The sequence below is a fragment of the Mytilus californianus genome, unplaced genomic scaffold, assembly GCF_021869535.1.
Source record: "Mytilus californianus isolate M0D057914Y unplaced genomic scaffold, xbMytCali1.0.p SCAF_3, whole genome shotgun sequence".
NCBI classification, from domain to species: Eukaryota; Metazoa; Mollusca; class Bivalvia; order Mytilida; family Mytilidae; genus Mytilus; species Mytilus californianus.
Window position 1 is genome coordinate 63644703 of NW_026262679.1, and position 19206 is coordinate 63663908.

The following is a 19206-nucleotide window of genomic DNA, read 5'->3' on the forward strand; positions in this document are numbered from 1 at the left end:
ATGTATTTTCAGACATAATAAAACAGTTCTGTCCAGTGAATAGGATAAAAAAAAATCCCATATCCAAACATGGAAAACCTCAAATTTGGTCTTTACCCATATAGACACATTTAAAAAAATCAAATTGTATGAATCTCACAAGAATTTTACCTGCTGCTTTATTTTTTTTTACTTCAGAGTACATTAACCTGTGTCAAAAAAGCTACAGTAGTTTTTAACACAGTTAGTTTCCACAGTTGAATCACCTTAAACATAGTAAAATCAAATCTAGTTTTTAAAATTATTCTAACCAATTAAGCTAACTAAGTTTATCTTAATATTAAATACAAAAAACATGGTATTTTTTCAATATATAATAATTAAGAAAGCTACAAAAATCATACCTATCAACAGAACTACAAACCGTTTTCTTAACAGATACATTTATCAATACGAATAAAATTTAACAGCAGATCTTTATGTGAAAACCTATTTTAAAAACAATAAATTGCTTCGCCGAGCACAGCTGGATACGACCGCAGAGGTCCAACCCTGAACAGTTGGGGCAAAAATGGACACAATATTCTCGCTTGATACAGGTCTAAATTTGGATTGTAATTAAATATTTGACACACAATAGGTTTCTGACACAGAATAACTGTAGTCAAAGAACTTAGAATTGGTTATATGATTTGAATTTATATTCAATTTTTTGCTTTTGTGCAATACACTATGCTGTTGCGAATTGAAATCTTGAGGAGAAAAAATTGTCCCCATCCCCCACCACCAATCCCCCCCCCCCCCCTTTTTCCAAAAATAAATATCTGAAGAAATTTTCTTTTTGATTTCTGAAATCTTGAGGAGAAAAAATTGTCCCCACCCCCCCCCCCCCCCATTTCTTTTTTAACCCCCCCCCCCCCCCCCTTTTCCAAAAAAAAATTCTTCCCCTCAAAATATGGTCATAATCTCAATTCAAATTTCCAATGGAGTTTGCAACCATGATTAACCTTTTTAATACATCATAAAAGTCTTAAAATAGAAAATGACTTACATAATCATGGCTAAAATTAATTTACATTAATCAGCATTTTTAAAATTATCAAAATATTGACAGCTAATCACCTCAAGACAATACAACATTTTTGTATACATAATTTAAAAGCAGTGTAAGGGAGGTAATTCAAACACAACATTGAATTACCTCCCCTACACTGTAATTTGTACTTAACCCTTTCCTCCATGGAAATTTTTATTTTACATACTTGATTTGCATAGCATTTTTCATTAAAATGCTGAAAATATGCTTACTTTAATGAAATATTAACTGTACCTCTAATAGACCAGTTAGACATTTGAAATTTTTTGTCAGTTATACATTTAAGTCAGATCTTCAAAATTTACTAAAAAAAAATTTTTTAATATTGTTGCCATGGTAACAGATAATGAGATTTATCCAAATATAAAATTAAAATGGTTAAATTTTGGGTTAAATCTTGTAATGTCAATTTGTTTCTAAGTAACAATGAGAGAATTGAATGTACATAAATAATCTGAATGGAAACTTTATTTTCTTTAAAAATTGTCTATTTTTTTCCTCATAGCAACAGAAGTATTTCCGTAACAACCAAAAAAAAATTGTGATTAAATTTTGAATTTAAAAAAAAATGGTGAAAATATTTAAAAATAAGGTTTTTACAGGTTAATCAAGATGACTCATATATTGGAATATATTATGGAAAATAATATTGTACATTATTTTTCCCTAGCAACAGTTTCTGTTCATAGCAACCAACTGAAATCCTGTATAATAAGTAAAAAATGAACAGTTGACAGTTAGATATTTTGGATGATAACAAATGGAAACTTTTTATCACAACATTGCACTTGAAAAAGATTTATCATATGTGTGCTCCTAGCATCCAAATAAGGCCCAAGAATCAGACTAAAAAGTAGGTGCTTAGGCCAACAAATTAGAAAATGCATTATTAGTTATCAGATATCTTGTTTCTAAAAGAAAATCTATGATGTTTGTGAAGTTGTTTAACAAAGACCTTTTTGTATACTAGTAGTGATAAATATCACAGTTTGAAAAGGCAATATGAAAATAATAGCATGTGGTATAGTTTCTTTTTATTACATTTTTGTACACCATTTTGCATCTGGTTTTAGTTGTGTTCAATGGAACACTGACACTGTTATTGTTAATGGTGTTACATGCTGATTATGCATATGCCTGTTTCTCTTTGTAAAGTCCTCTCGAAAATGTAACATCAATCCTGAAATCTAGAAGGGTATTAAACTTTTTCCTATGTTGATATCCTGCTGTGCGTTTCATCACAATTTGAATTTATAAAAAAAAACATTATTTCAATTTAGGTTTTTTCCTATAAAGGCAAACCCCTTCCCCTCCAGAAATAACAATACATTAACTTGAAAGAATTCAGCTAACCCCTTCCTTGTTTCACGTCCAGTGGCAAATATTTCATGCATATTCAGAAGGAGGTCCTTATAAATCCTTATTTGTTTACCTCTTCTCAATGCTAGTCTTCTAAAGACCTTTCTGTAGACTGTTTTGCATACAATAATGAAATAAGGAAATGTGGTAAGATTGCCAATGTGACAACTTTTCAACAGTCCAAATGATGTGGATGTAAGACAATGACCATTCATAGTTTATGTGTTATGCATGTTATGACAAAATGTGAAGCAATCCACACTAGAAAACCAACGGCCTGATTTATGCTAAAAGGGTAAACAAAAAGATGATAGACAGCAACCAACAACAACCACGGAATAATAGGCTTCTGACTTTGGACAGAAACATACATAATGTGGTTGTGTTAATTATGATTATGAGCGCACATTACTCCCCAAAGAGAGGCAAAAGGGACTTTCAAACGCATAAGTCGAAATAAACTGACAACACAATGGTAAACAACGAAAAAGAAAAAAGACAAACAACAGTATACAAAACACAATATAGAAAACTTAAGACTGAGCAACACAAACTTGGGCAGTGATTCAAATAGACAATAAATGTGGATAGTAAAATTAAGAATGGAAATGGGGAATGTGTCAAAGAGACAACAATCCGACCATAGAACAGACAACAGCAGAAGGTTACCAACAGGTCTTCAATGCAGCGAGAAATTCCCGCATGTGGACACAGATGATGCCCCCGCTTGCATATCATATAGTTATAAAGAGACATAACTGAAGAACGGTAAAAGTGACGCTACCCAAACTTGAACTTGATCTGAGTTTTGTGGTAATAAGCATTGTGTGTAAGTCTCATAAAATTTGGTTGAGGCTAACTTAAGTGGAGAACAGAAACTAAAATTCAGCAATTTTTCTATTTGTAAACACGCATAACTCTAGAACGGTTGTGTATAAGTTTTATAACATTTGGTTGAGACAAACTAAAAAATTCAGCAATTTTTATGATAATAAAGGGACATAACACTAGAATGGTAAAAGTGTCGCCACCAAATTTCGTACTTAATCTGTATCATGTAGTAATAAGCATTGTGTATAAGTTTCATTACATTTTGTTGAGGCAACATAAAGTTAGAAAACGGAAACAAAAAATTTGTACTTGATCTTAGTTTTGTGGTAATGAATATTGTGTATAGCATAACTCAATAATGGTTAAAGTGACACTACCCAAATTCAAATTTGATCTGTGTTTTGTGGTAATAAGCATTGTGTATAAGTTTCATAACATTTGGTTGAGGCAAACTCAAGTTAGAGAACGGAAACCAATTTTGGGATGTACGTACGTACGTACATACATATAGACGGACAAGTTTAAAACTTAATGCTCCCACCGCTATGGCAGGGGCATAAAAAAAGGAATAAAATGTAAAAGTCTGCTTTGAATGGCTTGAATCGATAGGAGTGCTAAGCATCCATCCAAACTCCTGCTCTTTAATGGCTGACTTGACTCATTAGATTGGCAAGAAGTACATATAAAAAAAATTAAAAAAACAAAACATGTGAGTGAGTGAGTATTGATCTAAGAGTACACAGTTACTGAAAGCTAGTTTAAAGCCAATTAATTATAACTATCAATAGGTATTTTGTTTTCTCCCAGACTAACAAAATATTAGTCAGTAACAGCCAGTGGAAGTAGAAAACAAGTTCCTCAAAAATCAACTTGAAAAAAATTTGCAACATACAATGTATGAACATGACATGTTTTTTCATCAAAGTTTAGGATACTAATATTATTTAATATCCCTCTTGTTCCTCTACTAAACATTAATAATAAAATGTGCTGATCAGTTGGTTGCTTAAATTTAAGGTAGCTTTTAATCAAACGAGTAACTACATTTTTACTTCTATCTCGCATTTTGATTCTCTGAAACCCGAAATACGGCGAAAATCGTGAAGAGAAAAATGCACGTATGTCTGTTCTTTTAGTCTGACATATTTTATAAATGGGAAGTGAACCGCAAATTTAAGGCTCTGTAATTTGTTAGTCAAATTGTTACTACTAAAACAAAGTGGTTCACGGAACCATATGCCTTCATGATTGTTGAAATAAACATCGCGGAAAAAATATTCATCATCTTTTGTTTGTGTAAACATCACTGTAAAAACGGTAAATTCTATTGGTGGGCGGGGCTTATAATCACAACTTACGGATACTGAATATTGTTGCATAATTCGCTATTCTCGTTAATTTAATTGAAGAACTTATAATAATTATGATTGAAACTTAAATGTCACTTTCTATAAGCAAAAACATTGAAAGATTGTACGTTGAATGATTTTTTTGTGGTCATTAAAATTTGTATGTTCCCGCCCACTTAATGACTCGCCGGAAGTCGTATAATGGGATTCCCCAAACACATGTTTACATTTTACAAGTTGCTATATTTGTTCACTCAATGGGTCAGAAAAGAATTGTATGGACTCGACTGCATATCTCCGCGTTGTTCATTAAATTTCTGATATTTCAACGTAAGTTTAAAAATAAAATGCTTTTGTTGCAATAATGTACGAATCCAAAGCGAGAAAAGCGGCAGTGAACACTCGATCGGAGTTTCAAAATAAAGTTTTTCTTACGGAAAATAATTTTTTACGCAAACTGTATCGTAAACATTGATTATTAGGTATTTTATAACCAGTTGGTATTAATAACCAACAATAAATGTAGTTAACGTGACAATGTCAGTGTTCTGAAACTTGGTTGTCAACAAGAACCTCGAAAAAATGGCGACGGCTATTTATAAAAAAAATCGGCACGTTTAAAGTATTAATGCATTGCGAAAACAAATATTTCATCAATGCAATTCAAGTCAGATATTCTTATGAATATCCGTTTTATATTGGATACAAATTTTATTAAGTCTGATACAGACATTTCGTAGTCAAAGTGTTTCAACTGAGGTACTATACAGAGGCGTCAAAAGGCGTCATTATGGAGTAAAGGGGGTGGCGTCAAAAGGCGTCATTATGGAGGAAAGGGTTAAGTAATTGTCCATTAACCAGGACATCCTTGTTTTTTCTCACTTTTTTGCCCCTAATTCCTAAATGGTTTGAGCCAAAACCCCCCAAAGCCAATCCTAACCATCCCTTTGTGGTATGGAAACTTGTGGTATAATTTCAGAGAGATCCATACACCGTTCCACAAGTTATTGTCTGGAAACTAGAAAAATGCTTATTTGGGCCCCTTTTTGGCCCCCAATTCCTAATCTGTTAGGACTTTAACCCCAAAATCAAACCCAACCTTCCTTTAGTGGTTATAAACCTTGTGTTTAAATTTCATAGATTTCTATTTACATTTACTAAAGTTATTGTCCTGAAACCAAATGTCTTCGGACGACGACGACTAGGACTTGATACCAATATGCAACCGCAAAATTTTTTGCAGTTGTATAAAAATGGAAGGGAATAAATTTAATGAGATTCTCTATGGATGATAGTCAACTCACTTTGAAGATTTAGGAACAATCCAAACTTTATATACAAAGTACACATCTATATAATTAGCATGTAAAATTTAAATGCAAATATTTCCCCCACAATAATGAATATCTTGATAAAATAAAATGCTCCGCTGGGGCACAGCTTGATACGACCGCAGAGGTCGAACCCTGAACAGTTGGGGCAAGTATGGACACAACATTCAAGCTTGATACAGCACTGAATTTGGATTGTAATTAAATATTTGACACAGCATAGGTTTCTGACACAGAATGAAAGTGGTCTAAGAACTTAAAAATTTTTAATCTACCTATTCACACCATATCATTATTATTTGCTTTTATATATAAATCAGAAATAACCAATTTAAAATGGAAAATTTTAAAGAAAAAAAAAGAAAAAAAAATCCCCCCCAAAATTTTTTGAACCCCCTTATGATTCATCACCCCCAAACTCAATCCCAGCCTTCCCTTTGTGGTATGGTACCTTGCAGTACAATTTCAGAGAGATCCATACACTTGAACACAAGTTATTGTCTGGAAACTAGAAAAATGCTTGTTTTTTGGCCCCTTTTTGGCCCCAAATTCCTAGACGTTTAGGGCAATTACCCCCAAACTCAAACCCAGCTTTCCCTTTGTGATATGGAACCTTGCAGTACAATTTCATAAAAATCCATACACTTACACACAAGTTATTGTCCTGAAACTAGAAAAATGCTTGTTTTTTTGCCCTTTTATGGCCCCTAATTACTAAAATTTTGAGGGAATTACCCCCAAAATCATTCCAAGCCTTCCCTTTGTGGTATGGTACCTTGCAGTACAATTTCAGAGAGATCCATACACTTGAACACAAGTTATTGTCTGGAAACTAGAAAAATGCTTATTTTTGGCCCCTTATTCCTAAACTTTTGGGGCAATTACACCCAAACTCAGTTCCAGCTTTCCCTTTGTGATATGGAACCTTGTAGTACAATTTCATAAAGATCCATACACTTATACACAAGTTATTGTCATGAAACTAGAAAAATGCTTGTTTTTTGTCTCTTTTTGGCCCCTAATTCCTAAAATTTGAAGGCAATTACCCCCAAAATCAATCCCAGCATTCCCTTTGTGATATGGAACCTTGTGATACAATGTCAGAGAGATCCATAATAGACTTACACACAAGTTATTGTCATGAAACTAGAAAAATGCTTGTTTTTTGCCCCTAATTCCCAAAATTTGGAGGCAATTACCCCCAAAATCAATCCCAGCATTCCCTTTGTGATATGGAACCTTGTGGTACAATGTCAGAGAGATCCATACACTTACACACAAGTTATGTCTGGAAGTTACAAAAATGCTTATTTTTGGCCCCTAATTCCTTAACTGTTGGTACCATAACCCCCAAAATCAATCCCCACCTTTCTTTTGTGGTATTGAACCTTATGGTAAAATTTCATTGAGATCCATTCACTTAAACTCAAGTTAGAGTGCGAAAACTAATGTGTCTTCGGACGACGACGACGAGGCCAACGTCATACCAATATTTGACCACAAAAATTTTTTTGCGGTCGTATAAAAATGCAAAAATCGTCACTTTTAAAATCAAACAATATAATACATGTAGTTAATATTTACGAATCATTTTTAACTCTTTGAGGCTAAACATTATAGCTACTCACTGCTCAAAATCCGATGAATTCAGTCCTGGGATATTAAATTTCACAATATTTAAATTACAGGGAAATAAAAATTTTATATATCAGGTCATTAACAATGCCAAATGAAAAAAAAATTTTGATTTCAGCCTAAACAATGTTCCATAAATAGTATGAACCAGAAAAAGTTTCTTGCTTTCACTACTTTGAGGTACTGTAAATTCAGAAATTATTGGGAGGTTTTTATTATTGCGAAAAATGTGACTGGGTGAGAATCGCAATAATAAGAACTTGCACTCTGATATCTGATGTATATATCTGTATGCAGATTATCCTGAAATCGCAATAATAAATTTCGCATTTTTGTCACACAATAATTTCTGAATTTACAGTAATTTTTCAGCCATGAAATTGAAACAGTCATTAATCAATACACCTTTTCTTTTGGAAGAAGTACACAAGTGTAAAATTTCTGTTGTATTTTCCCCAGGGTTTAATCTCTGATGGAATAATTTTTTTCCTGGAATAGCCCTAAGCACTTTAAAAAAAAACCCAAAAATCAGCTTAATAGAATGTATCCATACAAGGTAGTTGATTCAGTGACTAAAAATAAACTCATCGACTTGAAGAAAAAAAATGGGCAATGAAAAAATCTATGTTTTAAAATGTCCATAGCAATTTATATATCTTACTGCGTTAGAGTTGAATCTATCTATTTTTAGAAAAAGGCTGCAAGTAAATCTGCATGATGCATTCTACATCAAAGCTTTTAAATCTTCCAAAATTATTTAAGAAACTGTCAACAAAAACTATGTTTATGCAAGTTGACATTGAGTTTTTTATCAGAATTTTGTCAATAAAAATTTTTTGGCAAAAGAGAGAGATCTAGAGCAAAAGAGGACCAGCCTCTTTTCAATTTTACATTATAATTTATTTCTGGTCTACAAAATCACAAAAGATCCTATAGTCTGATTTTTAACATTGCAACATTAGTTAATTCTAGAGAATACAACAGCTTTGATGTAAAATATATCATTTCTCTTTTGTTTATTTCTAAGGCCAAACTGAAATTCATTCAGCATCCTAGATTTTGATTGGTTGATAGCTAGTGCATTTTTCATGTAATTTTTTATCATCTTATTAATTTTTGTTCATAGGATATGCCTTTTACATGTTTAACCCCCTCTCTTAGGTGGATTTTGCCATATCAATATATGCCTTTTTTAACCTTCATTGAGACTCTTGAACATTTGTGAGCTTTTTTAAATGGGACTGTTTTGCTAATGTCTTGAAAATGTTGATAGCGAAAGAATAATGGAATTAAGTTTTAAGAATGTTTAACTGAACCATTGCTATTGATATTCAGTGTAATTAAACAGATAAATTATGTTCAGGAGGGGGATTTACGTAAAAATTTCCTTCACCAGAAATTTTAGCTTCTCTTGATTAGTATTTTTTGCAAAAAAACCTCCTGCACATGATAAAAGTTTTCATAATGGTTTTGAGATATATGTTTTTACAACAAAGAATGAGAGCCAGCATTACATCAACATTTGGTTCTCATTTTAGAATTTGAAAATTTAAATACACACAATTTTATGTTAAATTCCAATCACCATTAAATCACAGCCAGTGAAATTTTTTCCCTTATGCCATTTTATCTGAGAACTGGATAATATTTCGTCGATATCCTTACATAAATCTTACAATAAGAAACCTTAAAGAAATTAGTTTGATTTAATATTAATCATGATAACGAAACTGCTTTTTTATTTTCCATCATGGGTTTTCCATAAAAAGAACCTTTGCACTAAAATAACTGCCTGTAACACTAAGTTTACACATCAAAATAGTTAAAATGAAAGGATATCTAATCGAATCTGATGTCGAAAGGTCTATTTTCTTCTGGCCACTGCTAATCCTTGCCATTTCATACTGAGAATTTACAACATAAACTTTCTTTTCTTATGCATTATGTGTGCAAAAAATGGATTTGACCACTGGCCTGACAATGTTTTCAAACATTGTTATATGTTGTAGGCTAGATAGATGTGGTGGGAGTGGGAAGATGAAACATAGCTCGGCTCAAATAAGTCTTCACTTTACAAGGAACTGGTAATTTTGGAACCAGTTGAACAATATTTCTTTTTCGGTGCTGGTAAAGTCTCTTTTGTATGACTAGACGACTAAGATTAGCCAGACTATGTGGCGAGTTCATATTACTTTTGTACCATTCCAGGAATGCTGGATCATCAGCCATCAGTTCCTCTGGAATGCCGGGCCCCTTCCATTTGATCCAGTCTGTCAAGTTCAACATATCACACCCAGCAGAATACAGGACCTTGATACATGGAACTTGGTATTTCAAATCTTCCTTGTATAGACCAGTACTGAGCGAGCTGACACATACATACAGAGGGGTACGACCCTTGTTATCAAGTTTATTAACATCGTTTTCTGCTCTGAGAAGAATTTTAATCATATCTTTCAGTTTCCAGTGGGCTGCTACATGCAATGGAGATTTACCAGCATTGTCAGACCTGCAAAATACAACTACATATCATCAAAAGAAGTTATACATATATGGTTTTTTGTTGGAATTGCTGTTTACTTCTCAATATTCTTGCATTATTACTCATGAAACAAATAGTCACAAGATAAAAAATCAAGAAATAAAGATATCTTTTCTATTGATTTTTTTATATCGGCATCATTGCATTTTTTCAAAAATTTCCTTTGAAAAAACCCTTGCATTAACTCTTCTTTTGACCTGTAGATGATCTTTTTTGATGGAAAAAGTACTTACCATACATTTGTACCACACATACCACCTTTTTCAAGCAGCAGTACACCTTCATCTCATCAACTAATTTTACATCTAGCCTATCTAACTGACTCATTGTTACATATGTTTTCATCCTAAATATGCATGTAATATTTGCTACAAGACCTTAAGGTAAAAAGAGATCTATCAATCACGTCTTTCTGAAGAGGTCAAGGGTTAAAGAAGACAACATGCAATCAGAAACTAGGACTTACAACTGTAATGATGCCCCACCACTGAGAAGTCTTTCTACAGCTCTATAACTGGAATGTACAATTGCATTCTGTACACATATATACAATGGAGTCTGTCCAGCTTTGTCACATTTGTTAATGTCGGCACCTGAAATCCAAATCATACTTTGATAATAAATCAAAACAAGAAAATGTGTCAATAGGACACCATAACCTGCTTGCACTATCAGATTTGATGCACCCCAAAATATGGGTCATATTATTTACAAAGTTCATGTGTAGCAAGTTTCAAGTTGATGGGACAATATCTTTATGGTAAACCAAAACTTTAAGCCCAGATAAGAGACGAACACATAGATCGGAAAACACAATGTCCCCTTGTCTTACTATCTTGGGCTGGAAATAAAAATCAGAATTTTTCTTTAATATCATGTATCGAGATTGTTTAATTTAAATATCCATGGAATATTTTTGACTGCGCCAATGATTGTTTCAATGTTTATTGTTTATAATTTGTTAATGTAATATATATTTTTTAAATACTATGAACTATGCTTGCTTACAACAAACTTCTAGAAAAGGCCTCATCTGATTATGATACATTTTGTCAGGAAATTCTTTGTTAAAATATTATTTTATAAGATTGCAACTCCTTCATGCAAAGTTGATGTTTGACGGTTTTCCCTATTCTATTTATACCTTTTTGGTTTTCATGCTGCTCCCCATCATTTTATACTTTTGGCTTTTCAAACTTTTTGTCTGAACTGCACCTGATGAAGGTTACTTCATAAACATGTGCTGTGTGCACAGAAATCATATCACCCTTTATATCACTACCACTGGGTCAGTGCCATTGTGTGGGGGACTATTTGTCCCCAAAGATACCATTGATCAAGTACCCAGTGCTTCAGTATATGCATGATTCTTATTACACATTTTGTCTCTAAAATTCAAATTCCTAAAATTATGCAATTATGGTAAAGCTAAGGTTGTAACTACCTCAGGCAATGTTGACCTGAAAAGGTTTGGGCTGTTCTGGTTAGGACCTTTTGGTTTTGCGCCCTCCAACATTAAAGTTTTCGACTCTCCAAACATTTGGTTATGAGAGTACCTAATGAAGGTGATTTCCAGAAAAATATGATGTGTGCATGGAAATAATCATATGATCTCTCTCATAACATGATATACACATGTATGATGATTATTTATGATTTGTAGATATGTGATATATGATGATGAAGCTAAACATCTGTAGCAGTTACTGGTGAATAATGTAAAAAAAAATCTTAAAATCAAACAAAATTCTGATAAATTCTTCAGGCTTTAATTATTTTGACTGACAGGGAAAATACAAATGTAGAAAATTTTTGTGATTTAAAATTTTTTCAATACTAAAAAAAAACTTGTTCATAACTGTTATTTTCAAAAATATATTCAATTTACCAGCTTTTAACAAAATATCTAGCAGGACAGGTCTCCCATGGAAAGCAGCTTTATACAGAGGTGTGCAGTCATTTCTATCAGTCAAATTTATCTTTGCCCCTGCTCTTATCAAAATCTGAAATAAAGCAAATTTAGACAACACATGTGAATACAAGTGCCTCAAAACCCAGAGAGAAGTAAAATATCATACACTGTCTGACAAATCCATTGTTCTAAGTTTAAAATAACAAGTTGAACTATGCTTCAGCTGAAATATTAACAGAATGTATTAGCAAGGCATATATAAATTGTAATTTCTATCACATATGCATTTTCTCTTCTGAAGACAGTCATGTCCTATTCAAGACAAGAACTTTTTTATTTAGATATTTAAGAATCATGCTTTATAGTAAACCAACATACAGAGTTGGGAGTTTTAATTGGATGTCCAATATGTTTATCACAAATAATTTCAAACAGGGACAACTGTAAGACTATTCCTGCCAAAATCTATCAAATTAATTGTACCATATAAATTTTTGTTTGAAAATTGTTTCACTTAATGTAAAGCTTAATGCTATACTGGTTTATACTGAAGGGCATTAATGTACTTGAAAATCTAGAAGGGAACCAGTTCACCTAAACTTTACCAAGATAATGTTCAAACAACTTAAGTGGGAGCCATGTTTGACAAAAATATAGAATATTCAATTTTTACGCAGAATGCCACAAAATGAAAATGATCGTTATTTCGTTAGATCTGTTAAGGCAATGACAGTATAACAATGAACATGTTTATATTTTACAAAATATATCAGAAGAAAAGTATAGTATAAAGCAACTCACCTTGTTCTATTCAAAGTAAAAGTGACCACAAGTACGTCTGTTAGTCAACAGTGACTACAAACGTGATAAAACAAATGGAATTTTTACAAGTTATATCTTAAAGATCTTTGTATGAATTGAACAATCTTGAATTTGATACATACCTCAGTAATTTCTACATGGTTTAGAGAAACAGCTGCCAACAGAGGTGTTGTACTATCTTTAACACTAGGTACATCAGGATTACTCCAGGGATAGTTCAGATCAGCTCCATGTGTAACACATAATTTTACTCCCTCTTTATCATTAGCCATCACAGCCAGATGGAGATCCCTTTCCTTCTGAGGCATCCCAAGAGAAACTGTCTCTGCACATTTTGTGGATTTTGAATTGCCCATGCTTTGAAAAACAAGTAATTAGTCAGTATAATTAACAGAAAATTAAGTCATAACATTTGGCACCAATGTCTATTCACACTCAAATAATGACACATGCATAAAATACACAACATGTACATCATAGGCTGCAAGCAATGAATATGCTGTGTTTTTGGTTATCATGGTTACCTGACAGACCTTCTTATTTAACCCACCACATTTTTACCTGCTGGTCATGAAAATAACACAATTCCCAACCATATCTTACCTGAACAAATATGTTGAACACTGCCACATACTTTATGTGCCTGTCCCAAGTCTGGAGCCTGTAATTCATGTTTATTGCAATTTGTTGTCTGCCTTACTTGTTTTTCCTTTGTTTTTTAGCAAACCTCAGGCTATTGGTTTTCTCTTTTTACTTGTTTGTCATTTTGTCATATTGGGGCCTATCATACATTGTACATGTACATTAATTGTAGATTACTATATGGTATAAATTTGTTCATTGTTGAAGGCCTCACTGTGCCCTTCAGCTGTTTACATCCTTGTCCTGAACAGTCCCTGGTTGATAGTTGTTTCATTGGCAATCATACCATACATGTACCTCCTTATTTTTATATAGTTTCCAAAATGGTCATATTTGCAGGACTTTACAGAATTTCAAATTTGTCTGAAAATTCCAGCTTTATAGGAACACCACAATGTCGTTTATTTTTTACTGGATGAGATTTTGGAAAGACATGGCTCCCAGTAAATATATGTATTTGACTTGTTTGTTTATCACTCTGCCCTAACTGGTAAGCATCCTGTGGTAATATATGATCAGTACTGTTATCTACTTTTTGGTTGCAATCAAAATTTAATAAGTGCCATTTTGACGGATTTCATTATCAGTTGCACTCTGTTTAAAAAATTACCCTACCCTTTTCTAAAGCAGTGGGAAAGCCAAGTTGTTCCCAAACTCCTACTCAAAATATTTTGAGGAGGAAATAAAACTTTGCATAACTCTCTACAACATGTATAACTGCGTGAAATATTAAGAATATTGTACCATGCATGCTGATAGAGGCGGACTCAAGCTAATCTGTATGTTAGAAGCTTATATCGTTGGAACTCTTAAATTTTTTATTATCACACTCACTGAACTAACCATCTTTAGACTAGCAGATGAATAAATTTTGGGGAAACTAACAACCATATTAAAAAGCAGGTGACTAACTTTGCTAACCATATTTTATCATTGTTTATCATATTTAATACAGAAAATTGTGACTAGATGCCAGTGTGAGCATGCAACAAGTGAACTTGATTTTTAGAAAGCATTCTTGCATTCAACCAGTAGAACAATATTATGCCTATTAAATTGTCTTACAGTCGATTCACATCTACTACAAATCTTCTTTTCTCATCTTGCAGCTGAGATTAATACATTGCATTGTGTTCCATAATCTTGTCGGACTATTCATTTCTGACTTGTCTGAGTCAGACATTTTTCATAATATGTCCTAACTTGTACTGTAGCTCTATATTCGGAAATAGAACAATATCATTATATCAGTAATTTATTTGGGTTTTTTTACAAATCGTTTGAAATCTTGTAGATTTGAATTTTCCTGTTAAACTGGGAAAAGGGGGACAATTCTAATCACAATAAAACCTTTGTATTGTGATGAAGCCTTGATTTGTTGTTTAATAGTAAGTTATGATTAAACGAAAAACAAAACGATCTGGAAGGGTGAAATTTACAGACAAGACAACATTCATACACAATTGGATGTATATGTGTTTGCATCAACATTTGTAAGCAACAAATATGAATATTTATGACATTGAGCATTCTAGAATTTTCAGTTGTAGGGAGAATTAAAATTTCATAAGTGCACACAGAATTAATTTTCAAATCAAAGAGAAGAAACTGTTTGCCTTAAACCCTCTTGCTGCTGCTTTTTTTAATCTGGTTGCATTTCGTTGGCCAGAAAATTATACAGCAGCTGAACATCTTTGATGTCACAATGCCAACTGTGACATCCTTTGATGTATGTTGTCACTCCCTGGTAATGTTACATTGGATACCCATTGAAGAAAAAGATTACACTGTATAACCATCGGTGTTTTATTTGATAAAGATACCGTAATGAACAGGTATGTTATTGTTAATGCAAGACTAACATGCACAAATTATCATCATGATCATACCTAGATCTCTTTAATTTTCAGCTACACGTTTTCCCGAAAAACTGACAAATTCATTATTCGTTCCCTCATTACTATGGGTAAGCGTTTCCTTAAAACACGACCATAATTTCAGACGATTTAGAAAAGGCAAAATATGGCAAAAAACGACGTCATAATGCGATGTCTATTAAAAATGTGCAGCACCTGTCATTGTCAGCATCTAGCCCGAAGATACAAAGGTAAAGAAGGGCGTATGCAATAAATACCTGAACGGGCGAATTCAATTAATAATATAAATAAAAGGGTGTAGATCCTTCTGTCAACTATTGACAAACATTTTGCTCATTATTAAATTGTCACCAGATGTCGACACCAGTATTTTATTAATACGTCGGAATGGATACGAAATATATTCCGTTTTTGTATTCCTTTCCTTTGTTACTTCCCCTAGTCCATATAGAACCAGAGACATCATATAAGCAGCCAACCCCTAATTCATGGTCATACTTTGAATGCCAGGTGTTTAATGATCATGATCGCCCAATTTCGCCACACACCTTAAAGGTTGGCGTGCTTGTTACAGTCTGGGACTAAATTAATGTATTCATTGATGATTAGTCCCAGTTCCACTGCATTCCTAACATATACACATTTTCTATTTCAAAACCTTGTATGTTTCATTTTCAAACCTTTATAACTCAGATGAATATTTCAATTTTGGGTACATTAATGCATCAAATAGCTTTAATTGCAAACCTATAGATAAACTTTTCGTAGTATAGTATATAATGAATATAGTGCTTTCTGTTCTTGTTCCACAATATTTTTCTTGATTTAATTGTAAAAGTCATCATTAAAGTTAAGCAAAATACCAAAATATTTAAAAATCATCATAAAGAACGAAAGAAACAGTTGCCATTTTGTGAAAAAATGCAGCTGACAAAAAAAAAACAACACTCACAATGGACCGGATTATAACAAGGCCTGAGGGTTTCATGTTGATATATCATAATTTGTCTAAGACATTATAGATGTGTGATATTTGGTCTTATATAATTTTGTACAATTTCTATGTGACCATATGGAATTTTCATATCATGAAAGAAGGATTGATTTTTACTATATGTCCAGAGATCAATATCACATGCCTGTTTACGACGAGAACAAACAAAAACCATAATATTAGGGTCTACATGAATGTCCCTGCGATTTACTATAACTGTGACATTGTAGTATCCATGGTGGTTTACATTTATTGGACTCTATTTGTAGCAATAACCTTTTTCATAGTCAAACCGAGACCATCTAGACTGAGCTTTACCCGTGCTCCTATAACAGCAGCTTACCGTTTTGGACAACGTTTCTTGATATTTTTATTCTTTTGGTGTATGTAGTATTTGTTAAGGCCAAGCAGGATAATTGGCCTACCGAAAAAAGCAAAAATGGTGTAAATAAATGAAGTGAATTGCTACAAATCACTTCTGATTACATCAGGCTTGACTTGATCACGATTCTTTCGTTCAAAACAGTTACCGTCGTTTCTCCGTAATGTTTCATAAAAACTTACTTTCAGGGTTGTACCATGTAATTCATAAAGTTCATCATTACATTGCACAGTCTCAAGGTTCACATAAAAGAGAGGCGGAAGATGTCAAAGGGATAGTGAAACTCATCAGTAGAAAACGCACTGACAATCCCATGGTAAAAAAACGAACAATATACAAACAACAATCTACAAAACACAACATATTAAACTACAAAGTCTGTGCAACACGAACGCCACCAAAAAACAAGGGGTAATGATAGTTGCTCCGGAAAGGTAAGCAGGTAATGCTCCACCTGTGGCACCAGTCGTGTTGCTCATGTTAATACAACCCCGGTGATAAGTCTAATTCGGTAGGTCACATTCGAGGAAAAGTGGAAGGGATTATGGTTACAATTGGAACATATCCGTCGTCATCTGTTAAACAGATATTCCATAACGGTCAACCAACTCGTGATGGCGTCCGTAAAATGTTCAAAGGGATGACTTCAACTTCACCATTTGGAACTCTTGGTTTAATAGCTTCCTTGTGAGCAGCAACTCTCTGTCAATGAAATTATGATAGGAAATGCAAGCTCCCGAATATCGTTTCAACTGAGAGATATGTACTCCACGCAAATGCAGGCGCTGCTGAATTTTAGATATAATGAAACGGAAAGTTTGCAATTGAGAAGCGGAAATCATCTCTATTGTTGTAAAATTTTGTTCTCAACTGACCTTCATTGTCAATTTGTAGATGAAAGTCATGCGGCAGACTTAACTGTATCTGTTGTATCATTTTCTCAATAGGATAGATGCGTTCAACATAGTTACAGGTACCAAATTTTGTATCATTCAGTGAGAGGGCATAATCTGTTTAGCGGAACGTGAGGTTAAGGCAGATGGGGATTCGAAATTATAATCCATAGAATTTTTTAATAATTTGTCAAAATGTAGTTTATATCATGCTTTTTTAAAAAAAATAATAAAAAGAATTGGTCACGGGGCTTATTTTCACGCTACAGGTTGTGCAAAATTGACAGATTTTGTATAGATTATGCATGGAAAACGCAATTTTCTGCAATAAAACGAAAACTACACCATAGAATTTCGAGATAAAATATGAGAAGATAGCTCTAATATTATACTTTCAGATAAGAAAAGAAAAAATGGGGTCACGGGACCCGTTTTCTTGCTACATAATAAAATAGGTAAATTCCTAACACATTCTATTGTAAAAGTAACTTTATCTGAATTATCTGCCCTTACATTTGAGTTGCCTCCCCTTATGTGGCAAAGTTGGAAAAAATTGAATCAAACAAAAGTATTCTGTTTTTTGTAAAATACAACCATAAATATAATAAAACATGTCATTTTCTATATTAAAATGAAAATTCTTACACATGAATTACCAACTACTCTCAAAATTTGCACATTTTATTAAAGATCTAGACCGATTATTTTCTGGTATTTCAAAATCCAAGATGGAGGAAGACACCCTATCTACCTTAAAGGATAATGCTTGGTTCTTTTTATTCTTCCTTAGAAGCTATTGTATGAAGTCTGCCTAATAACAGAACAAGTCGGCAAAACGAGGAGCACAGTTGTTCCAATGGGAATGCCTTTTTAAAAAAAAAAAGTCCTCCGAATGTATCAAATATGTTGTCAAGAAAGGAGTTGAGCGTCTTGGTAATGTCAGCTTCAGATAATTTTGTGTTTGAATCAGTATGTTTTTTGAAAGTACCAATTATCCCTCCCTAAAACAAGACATTTGTTTCTACGTTGGTCCATGTTTTATGAAAAACAAAACAGGACTATTATTTTTCAATTTGTCTAATAATTTGGAATCGAGAATACTTGTGTAAAGGGTAAAAAGTTAAGTTTTTAATACTAGTGTAAGAGGAAATAGACTTAGATTGTATGTACTCTTAACAGATCTTCGGATTTTTTTAGTATCCACATCCGATTAATTCTCTCGGCCCCTAGAGCTGGTAGTTTCAAAACAATTCTGAAGCCTGGCTTTGATTGCTGATAAAATTGAAGTTAATAATTTAGAAAGAGGTTTCCTGGAGCACTTGGAAGACCCAGCAATATTACGTTGTTTGTGAGGATACTTATGTAATTTAGGTATCCAATACAATGAAGAAAGAAATTGTTCTTCATTTTTGGTTGAAATTTCAAAGGAACATAGAACAGAACTATGATGATTCAAGATTTCCTCTTTAAGTGTCTCGGGGTATATGTTGAGATTCCAAGTGAATTGTAGATACCTAATGCCCTTATCAAGCAGTTTATGTAATGTGATTTACACATAAAAA

The 19206-nt window shown here is 33.0% G+C and overlaps 1 protein-coding gene across 3 annotated transcripts in view; it reads right to left on the reverse strand.

Moving 5' to 3' along the window:
- Positions 1 to 15732, reverse strand: part of LOC127733159 (serine/threonine-protein phosphatase 6 regulatory ankyrin repeat subunit B-like) — a 298437-nt gene extending 282705 nt beyond the window's left edge. The window contains exons 1-6 of one of the 3 annotated variants that reach the window (XR_007996807.1): positions 15633 to 15732; positions 12979 to 13213; positions 12011 to 12125; positions 10589 to 10715; positions 7185 to 10089; positions 5457 to 7031 (exon numbers count right to left, since the gene is read on the reverse strand). Coding sequence is in view for 1 of the 3 variants with exons in the window: in XM_052242501.1 (XP_052098461.1) it covers positions 9591 to 10089; positions 10589 to 10715; positions 12011 to 12125; positions 12979 to 13212 (975 nt within the window). In the remaining 2 variants the exon portion in view is untranslated. Of the gene's footprint in view, positions 1 to 5456; positions 10090 to 10588; positions 10716 to 12010; positions 12126 to 12978; positions 13214 to 15632 lie in introns of those variants that run through there. The other 2 variants (XR_007996808.1, XM_052242501.1) reach the window with 2 other exon arrangements.
- Positions 15733 to 19206: the final 3474 nt, after the last annotated feature.